Raw genomic sequence first — 12,982 nt, 5'->3', positions numbered from 1 at the left:
TGGTTTCTGCCTTGGTCTTGTCCCCACTTGGTTCTGCTCTCATCACCAAATCCTTTCATCCACCACCCACCCACCACCTCCTTTTTGGTCCAATTTTATAACAAGATTCAGTCCATCTAAATCTGTTGAAAAATATGGCTATTTGCAAACAAAGAAAAAATAGTACTGCCTCACACACAATATATCAAAATAAATCCAGATGGGTAAAATAGAAAATGTTAAATGAAACCAAATTTGAAAATGTTGAGATGAAAACTTGTCAGCGCTCTGGGTGAGAACAGAGGGAGTCAGAAAAGGGCAGTAGATTCCTTAATGAAAATACACAACAGAAGTCCATCCAAAGACACTACAATATTTAAAAACCTTATAGCAAAGCATTGTTGGCAGAGAGCATTTGGTTCAAGTATTTCAGAAAAAGGTCTTCCATCTTTAAAAACGAAAGAAGCAAAGAGGAATTATATGACCGTAGTAAAAAAAAAAAAAAAAAAAAAAAAGTAGGCAAAGGACAATATAGAAACAAAAAACTTAATACTTTCTAGAAGATTTAAACAGGACTCAGAGTTTCATGACCTGCTGTTTGGAATGTCCAAGATATGACCTAAAATTACTCAACAGACCAAAGACCAGGAAACCCCAAACAACTCTCAGAGAGCAATCACCAGAAGCCAACATTGAGATGTCAAGTATGGGGCTTGTCGGACAGACTTCACTATAGTTATTGTAATCATGCTGTAAGAAGTAAAGGTGAATATTTTTAAACAAATGGGAAGATAGAGGTTTTCAGCAACAAAAGAAAAGCTATAAAAGGACAAAATGGAAATTTTAGAATGGAAAAATTCACCAGAGAGACTCCATAGCAGAATGCAGATGAACCTGAATTGTGCCTCACAACAAAACAAAGCTGAAATAAAAATGGATCATGGAACTAAATGTAAAATTAGCTAAAATTCTGAACTAATTGGCTAATTTAGAACTAGATGTAAAATTAATTCTAAAACTTGTGGAAGAAAGCATAGGAAAAAACTCTGTGTCTTTGAGTTAGGCAAAGAGCTCTTAGAAACAGGAAAATAAGGATAATTTCTAAAAGAAAACAGTTAAATTTGACATTACTCTGCAAAGGATATTGTTAAAATTTTATAAAAAGTTAGGTCATAAGCTGGGAGAAAATATTTGCAATCACATATAAAAAGAGGACTTGAATCTAGAATATATAAACAACTCAAGAGTCAATGATTAGAAACAAACAACCTATTTAAAAATGGAAAAAAAAATGTCGACAGACACTTCACCAAAGAAGATGTATGGATAGCAAGTAAAATGCTTATGGTTAATGAGATTAATAACATGATAAAAAGTTGCTTAAATATAATTTAGTACTGAAATGCAAATGAATTGACAATTTTACGTGTTGTTGAAAATGTAAATCAATTGGAACCCTCATGCACTGCTGGCAAGAATGTAAGGTGGTACAGATGCTTTGAAAAACTGTTTGAAAGTTTCTTATAAATTTAAATATACATTTACTATGTGACCCAGCAATCCCACCTCTATGTTTTTACCCTAGAGAAATGAAGGCTTACATTCACACAAAATCTGTACATAAAAGTTTATTAACAGCATTATTCTAAAAAAACTAGAAACAACCTAAATAGCTTCAATGGATGAATGGATAAACAAACCATGATCCATCCATACAATGGAACACTATTCAGCAATAAAAATGAGTCAACTATGAATACCGCAATAACACAGGTGAAGTAAAATGCATTATGAAAGATCTCAGTATCAAAAGGTCTCATACTATATGATCCCATTTACACGACACTCTAGAAAAGGCAAAAGTGTGGAAAGAGACCAGATCAGTGGTTTCCAGGGATACTGTGTGAGGAGAGGGTCTAAAGAAGGATGTTTTAATCTTTTGAAAAGGAATGGAAATGCACTATGTGAAAATAAAACTTTCTAGATTTCCATCAGCCTAGCTTTCCTTCCAAAATTGCCTCACATTCTAATCAACGTAATCTATTCTAAGACTTTACCTGCTGGCCTGTAGTGGGCAGGGGGAAGGCAGGGTCTACTTTGAGATGTTAATGGAAGGAAAAGGTAAGAGAGGACTCAGAGACATGAAGTTTGGTTAGAACACGTAAGCATTTCTCTTTTCACTCCTGGTTGCCACTAACAAGTAATTTGAAACCACGGAGCAGATGCTGTGACTGGGAACAGCCGGGCCCCAGCACCATCTTGCCCAGAGCAATAGGGGCAGAGTTTCAGCAACCCTGTGGCTGCTGAACCCTCCCTGTGTGCAGTGCCAGCTGGCCTTTTATTTGGGGGAGGGAATGAGGAATCATGTAAATCAAATGTATATTCAAATATGTTAAGCAAATATGATGAAGGTTCTTTATGTCTAAAATGACCAACAGGGGAAAATGGGTGGTCCTGACCAGCCAGCTATAACAGAATAAGACAAGAAGAACTGAGTACATGACCTAGTTACTCTTCTATCTCTCAACATTGTTCAGATTCCTGGAATCAATGGGGTTCACTACATAGAAATTCAGGCAGGTCCGGGCTAAGAACAGAATATATTTTGCTTTCACTTAGAGTGAGATCAACTCATTCACACAAAAAAAATTAACTTGGAACATGCAGGTGTGCTCACACAAAGAGCCCCCTCCCTCCCACAATTAGAGGACACAAAATCCCAGGTGACCAGAGATTAACACGGCTGCGAGTATTTTCATTTCAAAAAGGGCCCCCTTAAAATATTAACTCTGGTAGTTCCTTCCAGTGAGGACCACCTCCGGGGCGCTTAGATGTCCTTCATGAATCATTAACGGAGCTGAGGGATGCAGTGAGGGAGAGCCGAGTCCTCGCCCATGGAAGATCGACAGGAGTAAAGGTGTGTCACCAATGGCATGGTGCTCGGAATCAACAGGAGATGTGACTCTGACTTATACCCAAGCTTTAGGAAATGCGCCTCTGGGCTGAAGGCAGTGGTACCTATAACGTGGAGGTGAGAACCTGATCCTTCCAAAGTGGGTAGCAGGTGCCATGAGAGAATCAGGAGTGTCCTGTCACCTCTGCCATCTCTCCCCTCTGCACTCAAAGGGCCCAAGACTGGAGGCGACAGGTATTGGTACAGCTCAATCCATTCTGCCTCTGGGCCTTTCTTGCTCATTAGAGAAGGCTGCGATTTCGTTTCAGATTGGCAGTGCAAAACCTGTTGTCATATTTTATGCGACGATGTTAACTCTGCTATGAAATTATACCCCGAGAATACCCCAGAGCCGGCTCAGTATGTGTAAATAGCCATTTATCAGAAGCAACCCATAATCTTCCCATTGCTGTGACCCGTTCTGTAATTTTCCCTCAGCTGACAAACTACAAATGAAGAGCATATTTAGATTTCCATTATGAGATTTAAAATATGGATGTGGACTTTAAGACCTAAGCCCTTTAAGAAGAAACCAGGGAATTTTCCCATTACGTTCTAAGGACCTTTTCCATCTGCTTTATAATCAAACAAGAATCCTGTGGCAACCTTCACTGACCTGTCCATAAAAGCTCGCTGCCAGCAATCCAAGCCAACAGAAGTCCCCAATCTGGGGTGCAGAAAAAAGAGAGACTTTACTCAATTTGCAAACTAGGGATATGCAGTCTCCAGAAGAAACCGAAAATACACTCCCCTGGGAAAAGGGGGAAGTCAGATTATATAGAGAAAGCACCCTCCCTGGTCCCTGACTGGTCCATTTCTATGCAAAGAAGGTATCCAAATTCACAGTTTGATTGGCCCAAATAGCACTGTCCTGAATGGTTGGAATATCACATCCTGATTGGTTGTTACAGAGCTGTTCCGGTTGGTTAATAAAGATGCAAATGAGGATATAGCTGTGCAGCTCTGATGGGAGGGGCAGGTCTCACCTTATTGGTTGAAATACTATTCCAGGAACTCTTTTATAAGCTTTGATTCAGGTGGCAGGAACTCAGTACAGGAGGTCTCTGTCAGCAATGGCTGCTAGACTGTGGTTATACATTTGGCCAGGTAGTTCAATTGGTTAGAGCATCCTCCAGATATGCCAAGGTTGTGGGTTCCATCCCCAGTCAGGGTACATATAAGAATCAACCAATGAATGCATAAATAAGTGGAACAACAAATCAATGTTTCTGTTTCTTTCTCTCTCTTCCCCCTTCCTTTCTCTCTCTAAAAACAACCAATAAATAATCTTAAAAAGAAATTTGAGCCACATTACATTAACCACAGGGAGTCTTTCTTGGCAGATATATTCTCTCTCAGGGTTCAACACCTTGAACACGATTTCTTACCCCCTGACTGTCAACTCCCTCCCTTCTAACCAGCCCATCACCCAGTTACATGCCATTTCCTCACTCCCACCAGCACATGCACGTTTCCAAACATGCATAGAGAATGCCTCTGTAAGCTCAGAACCTCATTATGTTTGTGGACATATTGATGTAAGCTTTAACCACTGAATTATTTTTTCCACAAACACCAACATTTCATGAAATATTACTGGGTGCCAAACAGCATGCACTAGATTCCTTACACAAATGCTATCATTTTTTATATGAGGAGGCAGGGGTTTAGAACAAGCTGTGTCTAAGATTACACAGAGTTAACATTTAGAGCCAGGATTTGAACCCAAGATAATAGATGGTATTGGTTTCTTGTGGCTTAAACAATAGAAATTTGTTCTCTCACAGTTCTGGAGGCCAGAAGTTTGAAATCAAGGTGTCCACCGGCCATACTCCTTCTGGAGTCCCTAGGGGAGAGTTTATTTCTTGCACTTTTCAGCTTTTGGTGGCTGTCATGTCAACATTCTTTGGCTTGTGGCCTCATCTCCTCTCTGCTTCATCTTTGCATCACCTTCTCTGTGTGTGTCTCTCTCAAAGTTCCCTCTGCCTTGCTCTTATAAGGATACATGTGATTACCTGTAAGGCCCATCTGGATATACCAGTATATGACCCTTAACTTAATCAGGATACTCAACCACATCTTTTGCCATTTAAAGTAGCAGGCACAGGTTCCAGGGATTTGATGTGAACACCTTTTGGGGAAGGGGCTATTTTTCAGCCTACCACAGACACCAAACCTGTCAAAGACCCCATGGACTAAGGCAAGCATGTCAAACTCAAAGGCTAACACGGGCCAAATAAACGAGGCATGCAGCCCACGGGCCACGAGTTTGACATGCTTGGACTAAGCTCTCCATCATTAATTGTGCATAAAAATCCTCGAGCTGAGGGAAGTGGAGGCAGGGGCTGCCTAGCCTATGAAGTACAAATAGCTCCTTAGGCAGCCTCTACTTACTTCAAATTTCTGCAGACCTGAAATTCACAAACTCCTTTAGATTCAAACATGAAAAGATCATGAAGAAAAAAACACACAACATATATCACCCCAAGATATCTGGGAAGAGTAATGAGGCATTACTAGCCACAGTTACCTTACTAGAGATCAGTTTATTGAATTAACCCTAGTAACTCACAGCCCTGTAGAAATGAGACACAAACAAGGTCAAGTCTGATGGCAAAGATGGGACATTAATATTTTTTCAGGTACATCATTATGTTGAACAATGACTGAAATACCCCTTGAACCATTTCTATTTTGAGGCCTTATCTGAACACGAGAACATTTGAATGAAAAAATAATGCCGTGTTTAATTAATGATGTGTAAGTTTTAGCTACATAACAACTTTTGTCTGCTTGATTATTCACCGAAGTTAAGCTATCTGGCCATCTTCTTATAGGTTTAGGTTGTCAAGTTGGCATTTCTTGATCCATTTGTTTGTTGTTCTCATGTCCCCGTGCTGGGAACTCTCCACAATATTTTGTTTTTCCTCCTGGAAATGACCTTTTTGTAACCTTTTAAAAAATGCTTATTTGTGAAAGAATTTCCTGTCAACATTAAAGAATATTTTTGAAAGGATAAAAAAAATCACCCCTAATCCTACCGACCTAGCAAACAAGAGTTTTTATGAGAGGAGAGCGCTCTAACCTATGGAGCATCGTCTTGAGACTGTTCGCAAAGGGAAACAGGACAATATTTGCTTTTCAGTGGTGAGACGCAGGCCCACCTCAAGAACTGATTAAAGCACTTAGGCACCATGGCCACAGTCTTCTGAGTAAATAGGTCCTCATCGCATCCTGGCACCTGGAAACGTGAACAGATGTGACAGACCAAGGGGCAGCAGCCTGGTGAACCCCAGGGACCGTGCTATCAGTTTTCATTGTGACCCACTGGAAGGTCCTGCTAGAACTCTATCATAAGAAATCAGATCGAGTCCTTGTGGAGGCTTGGATTTTCCATTTTCCGGTGCAAAATGCTCTCTCGGTGTCTCACCAACATTCAAGGCACCTCTTCCTACTATCTGTTGAGTCCAAGAAATATACTCCTACCTTCAGAATTACCAGGAAATATTAGAGGAACATTTTTTCCCCTGAGGAAAAACATTAACAGGTGGGATATAGCTTCAGTCTAAATGCTTGTCTTTTTCTCCCTCAGAGCATGCACGTCGCTTGGTGACTAATTCTTCTGCATGAGTGTATTTGTGTAGGACACCATGACAATAGAAGCTAAGACACTGTGGTTGTAGTTTCTAAATTTAGAACACCTGCGTCTAACTCTTGGCCCCCATCATTTATTAGCTATATGAACTTGAGTAGATTACCATCTTCTCCATGTCTCAGTTTCCTTATATGCAAAATTGGGACAAAGAGCAGCACCTACCTCACAGCCTGTGGTGAAGAAAAAATGAGTGAATCTGTGTGAAGTATGAGAAAATGCATATGTATGAGTGCAAATCCATGTTTGTGACCATAACTGTGTCCAGGCAACACACACACACACACACACACACACACACACACACACTGAGTGAATATACTAGATATATTACTATGTCATGTAATTTCATATATATTTCTGACTCTCAATACGTATTTATATTGAATAATAACAATGTTATTAATAATATTAATAGCCAACACTATGGAGCATGAGTTCTGGCATTAATTTAATCTTAATTTAAGATAACAGATTATCTTGTTAATCTTTAGAAAAAAACATAGGACATAACATAACAACATACTTTTTATATTCCCATTTTGCAGATAGAAAACTGAGGTCCAGAAAGGCTAAGTAACTCACTTAAATTCACACAGGTAGCATAAGATAGAGCCAGAAAGTCTGGCTTTCTAAATCACTAGTTACCTCCTAATACTCCACAATAGCTTCGCTTGTATGGTGCTTTGTATTTTATAAAACACTTTCAGATAACCAGCCGGTGGAGTGAGTAGGGCAGGGTTACTATCCTCACAAGGAGAGGAAAGTGGTACAGCTGAAACCATGGGTGTCTTTAGGTGGAAGTGTTTCTGTTCACAAACATAATGGGTGCCTCTGTGCACAGGAAGCCGGTCAACATAAATACACTGAGTATGTATAATATGTCACACTCAGACATCAGGGCTGAGGTATAGCTACAGACCTTCCCCGGAAGCATCACAGCCCAGTGGGAGACACAAGTATAGAAACCAAGAATCATGGTACACAATGTGTTGTGGGGAGATATGAAGAGAGGGCCTATGGGGCACAGAAGGAAGGGCCATTTGTGCCAGGAGGTCTGAGGGGTGGCAGCAGGGGACAGGGAGGCCTTCCTGGAAGAGAGAATGCATGTGTGAGTGTGAGTCTATGACAGTGTGTCCAGACGTGACTATATATGGGTCTGAGTGTGTACCTGTTTACATAGCTTCCTCGTGTATGAATTTATGCACCCACAGGTTGTAAGTGCGGAATCAGAAAGCGTGAATGGAAGAGAGAATGTGTCTAGATGCACACACACCACAGTAGACTCCAACCTGTCCTGGGGTGTCCCCCTCATTGTCCCCCCTCCCCCAACAGCAGGGTAAACACAGATACCAGTCACTTTCCACTATAGCAGTTGCCATGTGGACTGTGGTGGTTAGGTCCACCAGGCTTTTCAACCTGCCAGTCCATGTAGTGGTGCAACAGAGCCCGCTGGCCTGTGTGAGGAGCGGGAGGTGCAGAACACAGGTAGCCCTGGGTGCACGGCTGTGCTCACTCCGGGTTCTGTGTGGGTGAATGCATAGTGCTGGCTGCTCCCGGCCAGGCTGGGGACACCTCCCTCTCCCTAGCTTCACCACCTGGAGGAGTTAGTTCACCCACTCACCTGTTCCCATGGTCACCTGAATGTGGCTGGCTCCTTCCTGCCTCCACTTAGATGTCCCTCTAGCCCTGACCGGTTTGGCTCAGTGGATAGAGCGTTGGCCTGCGGACTGAAGGGTCCCAGGTTTGATTCCGGTCAAGGGCATGTACCTTGGTTGTGGGCACATCCCCATTGGGGAGTGTGCAGGAGGCAGCTGATCGATGTTTCTCTCTCATCGACGTTTCTAGCTCTCTATCCCTCTCCCTTCCTCTCTGTAAAAAATCAATAAAATATATATTTTTTAAATCCCTCTGTGCTGGGGTGCAGCGGAGGTGAAGCTGGAAAGTGCTGGTGCCCATTTTTGGTGGAGGCACCCCATGCTCTCACCCCACCCCTTGCTGATCCAGGAATCTCCCGCAGAATGAAAAATGTGTGCAAAGGCACACAGGACTGGTGGCAGCCATGAGGAACCCAGAGGGTCATGCCCAGGGGCGGCCTGACCAACCCCCTCCCCTGATGACAAAGCCTGTGTTTCCGGCAAAACTGAGCTCAGACAGCAAGTGAGGGCTCCTCTTTCCACCAAAGTTCCCCCAGGGAGGGTGGCAGTGAGCAATAATACTCTATTTCTTTCATGCTTGCACTATCAAAAAAAAAAAAAGCTAAAATAATTGCAAATAATATGTAATTGATGGTGGCTCACTGTGGCAAAATAATTGAACTAGATTTTCCCTTTTGTTATAAGGCAGATAAATTCAGAGGCATGGGGTCGCGTAAGGCAAAGGCATTACGTGTTGGAATACACTGGTGATTTGTATGTGTTTACATCCTGGCCCAATGCACTGCCACACAGCGAAATAGAGATGAAAATAAGCAAGAATGAGCAGCATAATCAACACATGGGGGATGCCACAGTTTAAGCTGAATGAATGAGAGGGTAAAGAGGAAAACAAATTTATAAAGTCCAATGGTCTCGTATAGTGATCCCTGCCATTATAATGCCTGGATTCTGCTCCCAGCTCCACCTATGACAATCTATTGAAAGGTGTTTTTTAATCATATATTGGAAAATTACTCCAGTGGCAAGATAGCTCTGAAAAATGGGAATAAGCTTAATCAAGCCTTGCTGAGGTGTTCTTTAAAGTGGAAATGGCCACTAAAAAGGGTGGCTAGTGCATATCTGAATATGTTTATTGCAGTACCACATACAGTATATATTTCCATGTTCTGGACACAAATATTTTCCTACACATTACAGGAAGATGCTGGTTTCATAATATGCCAGGATAATTTTTCCATAGTCAATATGTTGTTTACGTGCATCAATAGTCAGAAAGAGAGAATCAGTCTTGATTATGGCTACATATTCGCTTAGAGGCTAAAGTTTCTATCATGGACTGCTTTCAACGGTTATATTTTATGGCACAGATTCAGTGGGAATCCGATCTGCTAAAATATTTGGGCTGTGAAAACTCCAACACTGTGACAGATGTCAAGTCCAATTAAGTGACTCATGTCCAGGTTTCTGTCCAATAGGATTTCCCATTAAATATCAATTTAGGGGAAAAAAATTCCATCCCCCTTCTTAAGCCTTTATCTCTTCCACCATCTCCAGGCTGAATCAATTGGTACCAGGAGAGCTAAGAAGCCACGCGCGCATCTCTGCCTCTTTGCTGGGCTCTGCCACCCTCTCCCGTCTTTCTCAGCTTCCCTGCCACTGTTCCTACTGGAGACGTTCACTTTCCACCACCCTTTCTCCAAGCATCTCCAAGCCACTGACTATGTCTATTTTGCTACAAGGTAAAGAAAGGAGGGGGTTGGGGGTGGGCGATGTAACCAAGCCTTGAAAGACTTTGAAACTGGAAATAGGTGTCTGTTTATACAACATACAAGTAAATGCGGGAAGAGGAAGAGACACGCTTAGCCCCGAGTTATAGTATTGTGTTCCTGGGAACTGGGGAGACATCAGCTGAACAAAGCCTTATCTCAAAAAAAAAAAAAAAAATCACTTCTGAGCCAGATCGCATCTCTGCCTTGTACTTCCCAGTTTCTGCTCAGCCCTATTAAGGGGAGGAAAAGGAATCCTACAGGAGCCGTATCTTATCCTAACCATCTTTCTTATTGATTCTTCTGCTATTAGAAAGTGGAGGAATCAGCCCTTTGATGTGACCGTGTTTATCTCTGCATCTCTTTTGTTATTTATAGAGACCTAGAAGAGGAGAAAAGGCAGGAGACTTTTCAACACCTCGTGTGGTTTTTTTGGGGGAAGAAAAATCAACAACAGATTTCCTGAAATGTTTGCGAACAATTAAAAGGCAAAGGCGTTTTGATCTGTCAGCTAAGTAAACAATCACTGATAACGTCCACATCCTGATATTATCGTCCCTCAGTGTGGACACCGGCAAGATGACAGCTGCTTTTTCATATTTGAATGTAATAAATATTTTCTGCTTTTAATATATTTCGGAGTCCCTCCCCTGTATTCCCTGGAATTTTAACTCTAAAAGATTGGAGAAAAGATTATCGAAAAGGCTTTTTCAAGGTAAGGCTCCTTTAAATAATTTTTTTTTCCAGTGTGGAACTAAGTTAGTTTGTTCATATTGCATTGACAGATGCATTTCAGGCAAATGTTAAATAAAATACACACACAACGTGTTACTTATGAATATTTTTAAAAAAATATCTGGAGGAGAATTGATCATGCTTTGAGGGCAATCCAGGAACTTTTTGCCTGAGCTACACTGCAGTGGCTTGTTCTGATTTTCTGGCTTATTTATTTATACCCTTTCAAGCGGAGTGTAGGTGCAAGTTGCTCTACTTATAAACGTATCCGTTAAAAGCCCGCAGGGAATCACATGCAGTTCACTTGGAGGTTTGTTTTTATTTTCCCTTAGAGGACTTGTTTTCCTCGCAGGGAAATGAAAGCCGTCTTGAAGCCCAATTCGCTCCAAAGCCAGTGCGGTGCTAGGAGCGGATCGCGCATCCCCGCTTTTGTCTCTGGAAGCAAACCCCGGCGCCCATGCGGGTTTCTCCCCAGCCAGGTCGCTCCGGCTGCACACGCAGGGCCCCAGGCTCCCAGCCTGGTCCTTGCTCCCAGGGCGCCCGCAGTAGTTGCGCTCCGTACCTGCAGGTGCCGGCCCCTTTCCAGACGCCGAATTCCCCCGGAGCCCAGCGATCACGGGTCGCTCCCTTCCTAAAGGCGCGCAGTAGGCGAACTCTAGACGCCGGAGGAGCTGGACAAGGGGACCTTTCCAGGAAGCCAGCGTTAGAGGAAAGCTGGGGACAGACCTGCAGGGCCTTGGCCAGGCTGTCCGTCCGGGAGGGCGACGGGCTCTGGACTTTGGCCCCCCAGCACCCAAACTTTGCGGGCAGAGGTGTAGCTCCGGCCAGGCCTGCCCACCTCCTCCGGCCCCGCGCCCTGCCTTTCCCTTCCTCCCCAGCCTCCGGCAGCGCCCCGGCCGCCAGCGTTTTCCCGGGAGTGGTGGCAGGTTGCCGGGCGCATTGTCTTATCGCGAGTCTCCGCGTCCCCGGGTCCCTGATGTGTGTGGCTGTCTGCGTGACAGATGGTGCTTCGGGAGCCTGCGAGGGCACGAGCGTCTCTGTTGTGCTGAAAGGAGCCTCCACGTTTGTTTAGTCATTTCTTTATGACTTCAGAGAAGCACTGGGGGGACCAGGACGCCTTCGAGCTCTGGGCCTGCTCCCCGTCTGCCCGCGGGGCCGGACCCCTCTCCAGCCCTGGGTGCCCCACCCTGTGCCCCAGAACAGCGCGAGGCCCGCGGGCTGGATTCCTTCCCCTTCTCTCCTCCCTCCCCCGCCCCCCAAGCCAGATGTGTTCAGCCTTCGTCATTTGTCAACGAAGGAAATGAAGTGAGGAAGGCAGAATGATGGAGTTGGTCTATGGCCCGAGGCGCACAGAACCCAGGCGTCACAGGCTTGCGGTCGTCCCCGGGCCGGGCCCACAGGCCGGGCTGGGCCTCCTGCAGGCCGAGGTATCAGGTCCAGGATGCGGCCCTGCCTAGGAGAGAGGGCTCCCTCCCCGCGGGGCCGGCTCCGCCGAGCGAGCGGACCTGGGGTGGGAAGGAGGCCCTCCCCCGCTCCCGCACCTATCAAAGGCCCTGATTCTTTTTATTGATTGATTTTCTGACTCCCCCTCAGCCTCCAAAATGATGCTGAGTCCAGACCAAGCCGCCGACTCGGACCACCCTAGCTCGGCGCACTCGGATCCGGAGTCCTTGAGCGGCGCGGACGCCAAGGTGCTGGGCAACGTGTCGGACCTGGAGCCGGTGGAGGAGGCCGAGGGCGACGGCAAGGGCGGCGGCCGGGCCGCACTCTACCCGCACCCGCAGCAGCTGAGCCGCGAGGAGAAGCGCCGCCGCCGGCGTGCCACGGCCAAGTATAGGTCGGCTCACGCCACCCGCGAGCGCATCCGCGTGGAGGCCTTCAACTTGGCCTTTGCCGAGCTCCGCAAACTGCTGCCCACGCTGCCCCCCGACAAGAAGCTCTCCAAGATCGAGATCCTGCGCCTGGCCATCTGCTACATCTCTTATCTCAACCACGTCCTGGACGTGTAGGGGCGGGCGCGCTGCCAGAGGCTGCGGGTCTGGATGTCGGGGGACCGAGACGGACCCGGGAGACTCGGACCATGGAAGAAGTTATCAACGTGTTGCGTTCTCTCGGATCAGCAGGGAGACAAGGGAAGGTTTCCTATTCTGGAAGGTGGGGTTGTCTGGCAAGCTGTGGGGCTTGCAGGGGGGATTTCCCAGGCCTGCGGACCTCCGGGAGGCACTGGAGATTGGCCACC

The 12,982-nt window shown here is 45.1% G+C and overlaps 1 protein-coding gene across 1 annotated transcript; it reads left to right on the top strand.

Moving 5' to 3' along the window:
- Positions 1–12,344: 12,344 nt before the first annotated feature.
- NHLH2 (nescient helix-loop-helix 2) lies at positions 12,345–12,752 on the top strand (the record flags this gene model as incomplete). The annotated part of the gene is made up of 1 exon (XM_079761838.1): positions 12,345–12,752. One exon carries the CDS (start codon positions 12,345–12,347, stop codon positions 12,750–12,752), a length of 408 nt encoding a protein of 135 aa, XP_079617964.1.
- Between the last annotated feature and the right edge of the window lie 230 nt (positions 12,753–12,982).

This window comes from Cnephaeus nilssonii, assembly GCF_951640355.1.
Source record: "Cnephaeus nilssonii genome assembly, chromosome: 21".
In the NCBI taxonomy this organism is placed as follows: domain Eukaryota; kingdom Metazoa; phylum Chordata; class Mammalia; order Chiroptera; family Vespertilionidae; genus Cnephaeus; species Cnephaeus nilssonii.
The sequence above is the reverse complement of the archived record's forward strand: the minus strand, read 5'-3'. Positions and strand labels throughout refer to the sequence as shown.